Source organism: Erythrolamprus reginae, chromosome 2, assembly GCF_031021105.1.
Source record: "Erythrolamprus reginae isolate rEryReg1 chromosome 2, rEryReg1.hap1, whole genome shotgun sequence".
Taxonomy (NCBI): domain Eukaryota; kingdom Metazoa; phylum Chordata; class Lepidosauria; order Squamata; family Dipsadidae; genus Erythrolamprus; species Erythrolamprus reginae.
In genome coordinates this window covers 211,214,871-211,228,184 of record NC_091951.1, presented here as the reverse complement: position 1 = coordinate 211,228,184, position 13,314 = coordinate 211,214,871, and the positions used below count along the sequence as shown (strand labels likewise).

Below are 13,314 nucleotides of genomic sequence, written 5' to 3'. Positions count from 1 at the left end.
CGGACGCTACCACTAAGGGAGACAGCTTAGGTGGGTGGGGGAAGAAGAGACGGGGGCAGCAGTAAGTGGCGACGGCGGAAAAAGAGGCAGCCGTGCCCTTTGGTGCTTGAGTCAGGCTCCTTGATTCAACAATGCTGAGTCTTCGGAGAGGGGCAGCATACAAATCTAATAAATTATTATTAATTATTATTATTATAATGCCCTCAGCTCTTCCCCCCTCGGGCGAGTTTATTTATTTATTTATTTATTTTGTCCAATACACAATAATACACAATGAAGGTTATAGAGGATATAGTAGAGAAGGTATATGAGATATACCCTAGCCTTTCGTAAGCTCCTTAAAACCCACCTCTGCCGTCAGGCATGGGGGAACTGATATATTCTTTCCCCCTGGGCCTCTACAGTTTATGCATGGTATGTCAGTATGTATGTCTGGTTTTTATAATAAGGGGTTTTTAGTTGTTTTATTATTGGATTGCTACATATTGTTTTTATCACTGTTGTTAGCCGCCCTGAGTCTACGGAGAGGGGCGGCATACAAATCCAATAAATAAATAAAATAAAATATAGGAGAGACTGTAGGACAGGGGACAGAAGGCACTCTAGTGTGCTTATATATGCCCCTTACTGACCTCTTAGGAATCTGGAGAGGTCAACCATGGGATAGTGTAAGAGTGAAATGTTGAGTTTTAGGGGAAGATACTATGGAGTCTGGTAATGAGTTCCACACTTCGACAACCCGATTACTAATGTTGTGTTTTTTACAGTCAAGTTTGGAGCGGTTAATTTTAAGCTTGAATATACTGTGTGCTCTTGTGTTGTTGTGGTTGAAGCTGAAGTAGTCTTTGACAGGCAGGACATTGCAGCATAAGATCTTGTGGGCAATACTTAGATCATGTTTGAGGCGTCGTAGTTCTAAGCTTTCAAGACCCAGGATTGAAAGTCTAGTCTCGTAGGGGATTCTATTTCGAGTGGAGGAGTGAAGGGCTCTTCTGGTGAAGGATCTTTGGACGTTTTCGAGGGTGTTAATGTCAGAAACGTGGTATGGGTTCCAAACAGATGAGCTGTATTCTAGGATGGGTCTGGAGTTAGGGTGGTCTTGTCTGCCCACAAGGCTTGGCTTCAAGTGGAGCATGCCACGCCCCGAGGATTAAAGGGGAAGGATCGGGAGGCTGGAGCAGAAGCGGAGCTTTTATTTAAAGAAGCAGGACAGCGGGGGGGAGGGAGGGAGTGAGTTAAAATGCACAGTACTGTACATCGGGCGGCCGTGGGGAAATCCGTGACGTTAAAAAAAACACGGAGTATTTTTTCATTAATATTTTTTGAAAACCTGTGGTATAGCCTTCCGTGAATGTGGGACCCACAAAAGTCAAGTGACCACTGTATACACAGGCATACAAGCAGTCAAGGTTTGGGAATGAACTGTTCCTTTGAGAAGTCTGAAATGCCCTCTGGTGGGCACGGTGTGAAAAGAACATTCACAGGATCACATTTTTTCAGGACAGGATTGGGGGAACTTATTTATTTATTAGAGTGAGAAGGGACCTTACAGGTCATCTCATCCAACCCCCCCCCCCACACTACTGAAGCAGGAGTTCCTATACCATTTGAGATAGATGGCAGTCCAATCTCCCCTTGAAGGTCGCAAGTGTTGGGGCTCTCACAACCTCGACTGGCAAGCTGTTCCACTGGTTAATCGCTCTCACTGTCAGATAGTTTCTCCTCATTTCCAGGTTGAATTTTTCCTTGGTCAGCTTCCAATCATCATTCCTTGTTTGGCTTTCTGGTGCCTTGGAAAACAGCCTGGGTCCCTCCTCTCTGTGGCATCTCCTCAAGTATTGGAACACTGCTATCATTTCACCCTTGGTTCTTCTCTTTGCCAGGCTAGCCAAGCTCAATCCATGCAACCACTCTTTGTATGTTTTATTTTCCAGACCCTTTATCATCCTGGTTGCTCTCTTCTGCACTTTCTCTAGAGTCTCAGTGTCTTTGTAGTGTGGTGACCAAAACTGGATGCAGTACTCTAGGTATGCTCTGACCAAGGGCTTTATAGAGTGGTACTAGTACCTCTCTAGTCCTTGATTGCATCCCTCTTTTTATGTTTGCCTTTTTGGCTGCTACTGCACACTGCTGGCTCATATTTAGTTGGCTGTCTACCAAGATCCCTCTCAGTCGCTGCTTTTGAGTGTGGTTTCGCCTAGTTTGTATGTGTATTTTTGATTCTTCTTATCTAGGTGTAGGATTTTACTTTTCTCTGTGTTGAATTTCATTTTATTGGTTTGGACCCAGTGTTTGAGTCTGTCAAGGTCCCTCGGCCTTCTGAGTCTGTCCTCTGGGGTGTTTGCTGCTCAAGCCAATTTTGAAAAAAAAAGAACTATATTTTGTGACAAAGCGCTGCCTGCTATGAGCAAAAATTATCCATGGCAAAGGCACTTCAAGAAAAAGAATCAGCTTTGATTTCACTGTGTCCATTTCTCATTAGAAGGCAATAAAATCATGTTATACTGGGGAAAACCTAGTCTCTCCTCTCTCAACCTGCTGAGTTCTTGTCTTTGCTTCTCTGACACAGTCTCGGTACTATAAGTGTCAGATGCCATTGACAGAACAAGAATTTTTAGAATCTGAAACACTGGACTAATAAACGCATAGTCTACAACAGTGATGGCGAACCTTTTTTTGTTCGCATGCCAAAAGGGAATGCATGTACATGCTAGCATGCGTGCACATGTCCACACCCATTTGCGTACCACCCCATGCTGCCCCCTGTGCATGTGCACAATCTTCAACCTCCCCCCGTGCATGTGCACGATCCTCACTGAAGCCTGGGATGGTGAAAAATCAGCCCAATGGAAATTGGAAAAACAGTTTCCAGTTTGCCCATTGTGTTGTTTTTCGCACTCCGGAGGCTTCATGGAAGCTTCCTGAAGCCCCAGAGTGCAAAAAACAGCACAATGGGAAAACCGGAAGTCCATTTTTCCAAACCTCCGATTTGCCTGTTGGGCCATTTTTCACACTCTGGGAAGCTTTCCTGAAGCCTCTGAAGGGCAAAACAGCCTTCCCCAAGGTTGAAAATCAGCTGGCGCACTGGAGCTGACCTAGAGTAATGCCTCGCATGCCCTCCAGTATGGCTCCATGTGCCACTTGTGGCACGCATACCATAGGTTCACCATCACTGGTCTACAACAACAGAGAATGCTTGGTGTATGCCACTGAAGGTTATTTGAAAAAATAAACATTCTAATTAGATAATCATTTTATACTATACAATGCAATAGTTCTAGAAAGCTAGATACACTGCTTGTTTAGATGCAGTGTTTAGATACCATAGTACATCAGTATCTACAGCTGAAAATGAGTACAGCATCTGCAAGTCTATTTTAAGCATCTGATGCACGTGGTGGAACTGGCATTAAATTCTTCTCCCCCCACCACGCCCCCAGTTTCGTGGAATAGTTATTCATCTTGGTTGAAATTCTTAATTACCACAGCTGAAAGGTGGGATGGAGGGAAAGATGATCCCTGAATTTGAACTTAGTGTCAGCAGGGAATAGAGGTTCAAAGTAGAAGGTTTTGATAAGGATTCCTCTGGAGAAAGTGGAGAATTGTTGGGAAACAAGGAGGAGAAGGAGGTATCCTCTTTTAGTAATCTATGAGAGACTATATAAATCTGTTGACTGCCTGCAGAAGTTATTGCGGTTTTCTTGACAAGACTGAACTGAATAGAATAGAACTGGAAAGGATCTTGGGGGTCTTCTAGTCCAACCCCCTACTAAAGCAGAAGATCCTGTACCATTTCAGACAAGTGGCTGTCCAGTGATGAAGCACTGACAACTTCTCAAGGCAAGCTGTTCCATTGGTTAGTTGTCCTCACTGTTATGAAGTTTCTCCTTAATTCCAGGTTGCTTCTCTCCTTAATTAGTTTCCATCCATTGTTTCTTGTCCTGCTCTCTGGTGCTTTGAAAAATATGTTGACCCCCTCCTCTTTGTGACATCCTCTCAAATACTGGAATACTGCTATCATGTCCGCCACTCTCCTCAATCCTTACTTGCTTTTCTCCATATTAAATTTCATGTTGCTAGATACGACCCATTGTTCAAGTCTGTCAAGATCTTTTGGAATCCTGAGCTTATCTTCTAGGATGTTGGCTATTCTTGCCAGTTTAGTGTCATCTGGAAGTTGATGAGTTCCCCTTCTATTCCCTCATCTATGTTATTTATGAAGAGTACTGGGTCTTGTGGTACCTCATTACTTATGGTACTTCCCTCCATGTAGATGTAGTGCCATTAAGGACTACATCGTTGAGTTGAGTTCAGCAGCCAGTTACAAAACCATCAGGAAAATACCAGAGGACTGGGAAAGAACTGGTGTGGTTTCCATCTTCAAAAGGGTTGGGGAAAGAGCCAGGAAAATATAGACCAATCAGCCTAACATCAGTATTTGGGAAGATACTGAGAAAGATAATAATAAAAAAACCCAGATCTGCCAACATACAAATGAGTAAAGTAACAACTAGAAGTCAGCAAGGGTTTGCTAAAAACAGATCATGCCAAACCAATTTTATTTCATTCTTCAACATAGCAACTAAATTAGTAGACCAGCAAAATACTATGGACATAATATATTTAGACTTCAGGAAGGCATTTGATAAAGTAGACCACAATGTACTTCTTGGTAAGCAAGAAAAAAGTGGGATAGATAGCATCACCATCAGATGGATTTGTAACTGGTTGACAAACCATACTCAGTGAGTAGTCCTTAATGGTACTACAGTACAGCTATATGCCACAAGCTCCTCACCTCCCCAAACTGTTGGTAGCACACATGCACTCATGCACACACACACTAACACACACACATGGCATCCCAAGTTTGGCAACTTTTATCCACACAGGAAGGAGAAGGTCTTTGCCACAAGCCCAGGCATGATTGGCAGTTTGCAAGCTCAGATGTAGATAAAAATCTCCAAGCTTGGTGTGTGTGTGCTACCAGGGCTGGAGGAGAGCAGTGGGGCCTTCCTCCATCCACATCCGCCAAGCAAAGGAACTGTTCTCTTTAATCCTCACCTCCTTGTATGATTGGCTATGTAATGGTTTTTGCTTCAATTTAGGTTCTAAAGGTTGTAAAGATTGTCCCCCTCCCCCATCAATTTTAGTTTAAAGCTCTTCTGATAAGATGAGCCAGCATTTTCTGAATATATTCTTTTCAGTTTTCATGAGGTGCAGTCCATCCTTTGCTAGCAGCCCTTCATGTAGGTAATGCATACCATGGTGTAGAATGTTGAGGTTTTGTTGATGACACCAGCTTTAAGCCAGTGGTTTGCTTCTAAAATCCTTTGCTCTCTCATTGAATGTTGGCCTTTTATTGGAAGTATAGATGAAAACACCACTTGAGCTCCTAATTCTTTAACTTTCTTCCATAGTTGTCTGTTATTGTTTCTATATTCATTGTTGTATCATTAGTCCTCCCAGGCAGAAGAGGTAGTAATTTGTGGGATTGATTATTTTAGTAAGGTGCTCAGTTATATCTTTGATTTTTTGCTCCCTTTTCGGTCTGAAGGCTATAGTTTCTGTTCCCAAAGAATTGATTCTCCTATCACCAGTATTCACCTTTTTTTCTCTTAGGGAAGTGTAGGATACTATTCTTCCTGCCACAGAAATGGCCAGTTGTGTCTCTTTTTAAAAAAACTATTGATAAGTGCACTTTTGTGGGGCCTGGGTATTTTCTTCTGGGGGAAGCTGTGAAAGCAATTATTCAGTTCCAGAGGGTCTTCACTGGAGTGGGCTAGGGTAGATAGTAGGAGCTTTGCTCTGGTTGTTATTGTCTTTTAAGAATGACCTGTTTCCATCAGCCTTTTAGATTCATATCAACGTCATTTTTTACAAAAGCTGTTTGTTTCCTATTGTGTTTAATTTGGGTGTATTGGTTTTCTTCTTTTTGTTTATTATATAAGATCATTTTTTAAGAAGCTATTTCCTCCCTGTTGTGTTTGAGTATAGTCTTTTTGTTTAGCTTGGGATTCTTTTCTTAGTTCATTGAGTTTCAGAGTGGCTAGAGTTGTTTCTAAACTCTTTACTAGAAGAGACTACACAGCCACTTATCCTGCTTGAGCAAGGGGCTGGCTGGACAAGAAGACCTCCAAGGTCCCTTCCAGATTCTATTGTATTCTATTTTGTTCTGTTCTAATAATTAATATAATTTACATTTCATACATGTATAGTTTGGGTCTTCTATGGGCATACGTTAAAATATATGACATATTTTGCAAGTCATTATAATGGCAGTCCTTATTTCCATGATTTTTGTTTTTAAAAAATTAAAAAATCTAAAATTAATATTTCCCTGTTGTGAAGTGTCAATTTGCAATAGTTTACAAAAATTCTTGACCCTTTGTTGAAAAAAAATCATCTTATCTTGCCTGTTTTAAATGTCACTTTTTCAGTGCTTTTTTCCCTTCAATTGTTAAAAATTTAAAAATGTCTAAAGAATTGAAACAAATAAACTTTTTAATTTTTAGTTGAAAAAAATTGAAAAAATTGAAAAAATTAAAAGTTGAAAATTTTTATTAAAAATGAAAACATAAATTGAAAATTGAGATTTTTAAATTGAAAATTGAATTTAAAATTAAATTAAAAAGAAATTTAAAGGTTAAAGAAGGGTTAAAAATTTAAAAGAGAAATTGACAATATTTTTTTTTAATCAGTAATTTTAAAAATTTAATGATTTACAAAATTTCTTGGCCCTTTTTGAAGTGTTACACATTTTTTATTTTTGTTATTTGAAATGTCAGGCTTTTTTCTAGGAGATGCTTAGCTCTTAACCCTCTACTTGAACGTTTATCTCTTTCTTCCCTGTCCGATAGTGTTATGTATTTATTCTTTTCCTCCCTACTTTCTTGCCCTTTGGTTGTGTGGCTACTACTGGGGTTTTCAGGTATGATGATGTCCTGATTTGGGTGTTCCAGTCTGCTTAACTACTGCTCAGTAACTCAGTTGTGCTGTTTTTAGCTACTATTGTGGGCAACTTGCTGTCATGGTTAGCTCTGCACCGTTACTGCTCAGCTGATCTGCTGCACTGTTCCCAGCCGCTGCTGCTCTGCCACTGCCCTCAGTTGTTGCTCAGGGCACATTACTCCTTTGCTACTTAGTTCTGCATAGCTGCTTCTCAGGGTCCAGCATTCTGCTCTCAGCCACTGGTCTGCTACCTCCTAGTTCCATTTCACCACTGCTCATTGGCCTCCATTTGCAACTCATCACCCCCGCTCAGCTGCCAGGTTGGGTAGCTGGGCTGCCTCTCCATCTCTCAGCTGGGCTGTCAGGCTGTCTTTTCATCTCTCAGATGGACCACTGAGTTGCCTCTCTGCTAAGAGACTGGGCCATCTCACAGCCACCTCACAGCTGGGTCACTGCTCAGTTGGGCCACCTCAAGCTGGGTTTTCAAAAGTAGTTTCCCTTTGCCTCCTTTCTAGGGCTGAGAAAGAGGGATTGACCCAAGCTTACCCAGCTGGCATCATGCCTCAGGCAGGAATAGAACTCACAGTCTCCCACCATATCAGAGTGGATGGTTTTCTGCCTGCCTTTTTTCCTTATTTTAAATTGGTTATATATGCATGGTTATGCTGTGCAATATCTTGAGCACTGTTCAAGGAAAATGAAGGGTATTTCAGCTAATTCTCCTTCCCTTTGCACAGATGTATGTCACACTGGTTTTTCATCTGAAGGGCTCCCGCTTGGCCAAGCCATCGCTGTGCCTGGTGCTCCTTGGCCCAGCATTCTTAGTGGGTGTGGTGCGTGTGGCCGAGTACCGGAACCATTGGTCTGATGTGCTGGCTGGGTTCCTCACTGGTGGGGCCATTGCCATCTTTCTGGTAAGTGTTCTGTATTTGGGGGCTACTTGACTACTCAGCCTCTTCAAGGGAAGGAAAGGGTGGGGCTTCCTTTTCAGCATTTAGCCACCATCAGGACTATTCTGGGAAGAAGAAGCTGTTCCAGATCATTGCACATATACAGCTAGGTATATGTGCAATGATATATGTGCAATGATATATAAAACCACCGATTACTGCCCATATTAGTATTTCATGTAGGAACCCTCTAGAAAACCTATGGGTCAACATTAAAGAAAAAAAGTGCAATACAATCATTGGTGTGTACAGTAAGACCTCACCTATCGCTGGTGTTACGTTCCAGACCCGGCCGCGATAGGTGAAATCCACGATGGGGAATTTATCGACTGATAGTACTTATTTAAGTATTTATATTGTAATTGTTTGGTAAGTTTTCATTGCTTTAAGTGTTTATAAACCCTTCCCACACAGTATTTATTTTAGATACAGTATTTAATACAGTATTTACAATTTTAGATCTATTTTTTTTTTAAAAACCTGCCGATTGAGTTCCACGGGCTGTTTAAATCTGCCAATCGACTTCCTCAGAAATCCACGAACCAGTGAAGATCCGCGAATGATTTTTCACATTAATATTTCTTGAAAACCCGCGATGAAGTGAAGCCGCAGTAGGTGAAGCGCGATATAGCGAGGGACTACTGTACTACAGACCACCAAACCAAACAGAAACAATGGACAGCCTTTTCAACAACCAGCTAACACACACATGCAAGAAAAACCACAGTAATAATGGGAGACTTTAATTACTCAGATATTAACTTGTAAAGCAATTCTGCACCAAGGGAAAAATCAAACAAATTTCTAACATGCCTTACAGACAACTTCATAGCCCAAAAAGTGGAGGAGGGAACTAGAGGGGCAGCCACACTGGACAGAGAAGTGATAGTAGGGGTTGAAACAGATGGAGTGCTGGGTGAGAGTGATCACAACATTCTCAAGTTCAATATAATACTAACACAAACAATTGGACCCAACAACACCAAAGTCCCAGATTTTAGAAAAGCGAACTTCAATAAACTCTGAGAAAACCTGAGAGAGGTCCCTTGGACAAAAGCCCTAAAGGGCAAAACCACGCAAGAAACTTGGGAGACTTTAAAAACCACAATCATAAAAGTCCAAAACAATGCTATCCCAATGAAAAGGAACACATAAAATCCAAAAAGAAACCAGCTTGGCTGCACAAAGACCTAACAAACAAACTGAATGAAAAAAAGACAAATACAAAAATGGAAAGGACATATAACCAAGGCAGAGTACCAACAGACAGCCAGAATCTGCAAAGAAAAAATCAGGACAGCAAAGACTCAGTATGAACTAAGCCTAGCGACAAAAGTCAAAGACAATTTAATAAGCTTTTCCAACACATTAACAAAAAGAAAAGAAAAACCAAGGAAACCGTCAGTCCACTAAAAAGAGAAGATGGCAAAGAAGTAACTGACAACAGAGAGAAAGCAGAACTACTCAACACATTATTTGCGTCTGTCTTCACTCACAAAGAAACTACAAAACAACAAACTTGTATCACATCTGCAGAAATCAAAGCTGGAACAAAACTCTAATAAAAATACAGTAAGAGATCACCTATTGGAACTCAATGAGTACAAATCACCAGGACTAGATGGACTACCTCCCAGAGTCCTAAAGGAACTAGCAGATGTCATTGCTGAACCTCTACCACATCTTTCAAAAATTCTGGCTCACAGAACTACTAGATGATTGGAAACAAGCTGATGTGGTCCCCATTTACAAAAAGCAAAAAAACAGATCCAGTAGAGACCGATCAGTCTATTCCTGGGAAAATATTAGAAAAAATAATCAAGAAACAGATCTGACACTACCTTGAGATGAACAACGTAATAACCACTAGCCAACACAGATTTGTCAGGAACAAATCATGCCAAACCAACCTTATCTCATTTTTCAACACCATGACCAAATCAATTGATCAGAGAAATGCAATGGACTTAATATACCTAGACCTTAGCAAAGCATTTGACAAGGTGGATCACAATCTACTACTCTGCAAAGTAAAGAAAAGTGGAATTGACAGTAACACAACAAGATGGATTGAAAACTGGCTGACCAACCGCACCCAACGAGTAGTCCTCAATGGGTCTATGTCCACATGGAGAGGTAGGCAGTGGGGTACCAAAGGGATCAGTCCTAGGTCCAGTACTCTTTAACATATTTATCAATGACCTAGATGTGGGAATAAAGGGGGAATTAATAAAATTCACAGATGACACCAAGCTGGCAGAAGTGGCCAATACCCCAGAGGATAGGCTCAGAATACTGAAAGATCTAGACAGACTTGTGCAGTGGGCCCAAACAAACAAAATGAAATTCAATCTACCTAGGTTAAAAAAACCTCAAACATACATACAAACTGGGTGAAACCACACTCACCACAAGTGACTGAGAGAGATCTGGGAGTCTTGGTGGACAGCTAACTAAGTATGAGCCAGCAATGTGCAGCGGTGGCTAAAAAAGCCAACACAATTTTGGTCTACATCAACAGAGGGATATAATCTAAGACTGAAGAGGTACTAATACCACTTTACAATGCCCTTGTCAGACCTCAAGAGGAGACTGGACTGTCATATGTCTGAGATGGTATAGGGTCTCCTGCACCAGCAGGAGGTTGGACTAAAAGACCCAAGGGGTCCTTTCCAACAAAAACAATAGAAGATAGATAGATAGATAGATAGATAGATAGATAGATAGATAGACAGACAGACAGACAGACAGACAGACAGACAGACAGACAGACAGACAGACAGACAGATAGACAGACACACACACACACACATACATAGGCAGGCAGGCTGCAGAGCAGAGACTCGATGAGGGAGGGGAGTGACCAGCAACTGGGGAATCCAGGGTGGTGACACGAGGCCTGCAAACTATGGGTGGTGTGGCCACACTAGGCTGCAACTGGCAATGCTTACCCTTTTGAGTGAGCAGCCGTTGATGAGGCATCCTGGCAAGGTATCAGTGAAGTGAGTACCTGTGCCCATGTGACAAAGGGGAACAACTTATATAGGCCAGAGGTGGGGTAGATCAGTGTTTCCCAACCTTTTTTGAGCCGCGACACATTATTCATATTTTCAAAATCCTGGGGAACATTGAAAGGGGGGGAGCGGGGGGGCGGGCTAAAGAAATGTTTGGACAAAAAAACCTCTCTCTTCCTCCCTTTCGCTCTATTTCTCACTCTTTCTCTCTTTTCCTTCTTTCCCTTCTTTCTCTCTCTATCCCTCTTTCTTTCTTCCTCTTTTTTGCTCTCTTTCTCTCTCCCTCCTTCCCTTCCTCTATGTCTTTTTCTCTCCCTTGCTCTCTCTCTCTCTCTCTCTCTGTGTCTCTCTTGCTATCTCTTTCTTGCTTTTTTCTCTCTTTCTTGCTCTCTCTCTCTCTTTCACTGTCTCTTGCTATATGTCTCTTTCTCTTTGCCTCTCTTGCTATCTCTCTTTCTTCCTCTCTCTTTCTCTCTCTCTGTCTCTCTTGCTATGTCTCTCTTTCTTTCTCTTTCTCTTTCTCTCTCTCTGCCTCTCTTGCTAAGTCTCTCTTTTTCTCTTGCTATGTCTCTCTTTCTTTTTCTCTGTCTCTGCCTCTCTTGCTATGTCTCTCTTTCTCTCTCTCTTTCTCTATCTCTCTTTCTCTGCCTCTCTTGCTGTCTCTCTTTCTCGCTCTGTCTCTCTTTCTCTGCCTCTCTTGCTGTCTCTCTTTCTCGCTCTGTCTCTCTTTCTCTGCCTCTCTTGCTATGTCTCTTTTTCTCTCTCTGCCTCTCTTATATGTCTCTCTTTCTTTCTCTCTCTCTCTCTCTCTCTCTCAGCTGACTGCAAACGGGAGCCCTGACGGCGGCAGCTGGGCGTGCTGCTGGACGCCAGGCCCGCAGCGCCAGCATGTACGGCGTCCAGCAGCACGTCCAACCGCCACCGTCAGGGCTCCCGCTTGCAGTCAGCTGAGAGAGAGAGAGAGAGAGAGCTCCCTCTCGCCGCCGCCTGGAGCTCCCTCTCGCCGCCGCCTGGAGCTCCCTCTCGCCGCCGCCATCTCCCCGCGACTGCCTGTGGCCGCTGCAGCCGCCACCCCCCCCACTCCCACCGCCAGTGCCCTCCCGCCGGGCCCCAAAGGACACTTGCCTCCGATGCCAGAGAAGCTCCAGCTGGGCGAGGCGCTGCCGGTGCCTCCGCCCTGGGGCTCCCACTCGCAGCTGTCCCTCGGCTCCTGCCTGATGCCGCAGTTTCTGGCGCTCTCCTGCTGGGCCCCATAGAAGGAAGGCGAGAAAAAGGCGCGAAGAATGAAGCTCTCCTTCTTCCTGCCTTCCTTCTTTGGGGCCCAGCAGGAGAGCGCCGAAAACCGCGGCATCGAGCAGGAGCCGGGGGACAGCTGCGAGCGGGAGCTCCAGGTCGGCACCGGCAGTGCCTCGCCCAGCTGGAGCTTCCCTAGGAGCTTCGCGGCACACCTGGCCGTGTCTCGCAGCACACTAGTGTGCCGCGGCACACCGGTTGGGAAACGCTGGGGTAGATGCTCCAAAAGTGCTGAGCCAAGTGTTAGGAAAAGAGAGTGAGGAGGAAGGAAGCACCGAGCTGAGTGATGGAGAAAGTATGGCAGGAAAAGCAGCCATTCCAAAAAAAAAAAGGAAAAGCAGTTGAGCAGTGACCAGGAAAAGTGTCAAGTGGGCGAGCAGGTGATTGGGTGGACATGGGTGTCAGGGGCATCAGGACAGGATGGGTTCGGAGGCGTGGCCAACCAGCCATCACTAATGGTTTGGCGAACCACTGGCACCAGCCCCTACTGATACGCCCTAACCAGTCTGAACTGGGAGCACTCTGGTATTAGTACCTCACATGATCTTTATTGAATCTCTTCGTTAATGCAACAATGCAACTTGGTTTGGCTTTTTTAGCTGCTGCTGTACATTGCTGGCTCATATTTAGCTGATTGTTCGCTAAGACTCCAAGATCCCTCTCACAGTTACTGATATTAAACCTGGTTTCAGCCAGTCTGTATGTGTACTTTTGGTTTTTCTTGCCTAAGCGTAGGGCTTTACTTTTCTCTACATCGAGTTTCATTTTTTTAGATAGGGCCCAATGTTTGATGTCTGTCAAGATCCATCTGAATTTGAGCCTATCTTCTAGGGGGTTAGCTATTCTTGCCAGCTTAGTATCATTTGCAAATTTTGTAATTTGCAAATGATTTGGTTCCCCTTCTATTCCCTCATATAAGTTGTTTGTGAAGATATTCAAGAGTACTGGGCGGACTCTTGCTTACTTCCTTCCATGAAGACATAAACCCATTAAAGACTACTTGTTGGGTAGGGTTTGTCAGCCAGTTACAAATCCATTTTGTGATGATGCTTGCTATCCCACTTTTTCCCTAGCTTACCAAGAGGTAGGTTGTGGTCTACTTTGTT

At 43.3% G+C, this 13,314-nt stretch overlaps 1 protein-coding gene across 23 annotated transcripts in view; it reads left to right on the top strand.

Annotated features, from left to right (window-relative positions):
• PLPPR2 (phospholipid phosphatase related 2) overlaps nucleotides 1–13,314 on the top strand; it is a 57,030-nt gene that overhangs the window by 29,063 nt on the left and 14,653 nt on the right. For all 23 annotated transcript variants that reach the window (XR_011558180.1, XM_070741694.1, XM_070741693.1 and 20 more), the window contains one exon: nucleotides 7,689–7,865. Coding sequence is in view for 22 of the 23 variants with exons in the window: in XM_070741694.1 (XP_070597795.1) it covers nucleotides 7,689–7,865 (177 nt within the window). In the remaining variant the exon portion in view is untranslated. The remainder of the gene's footprint in view (nucleotides 1–7,688; nucleotides 7,866–13,314) is intronic.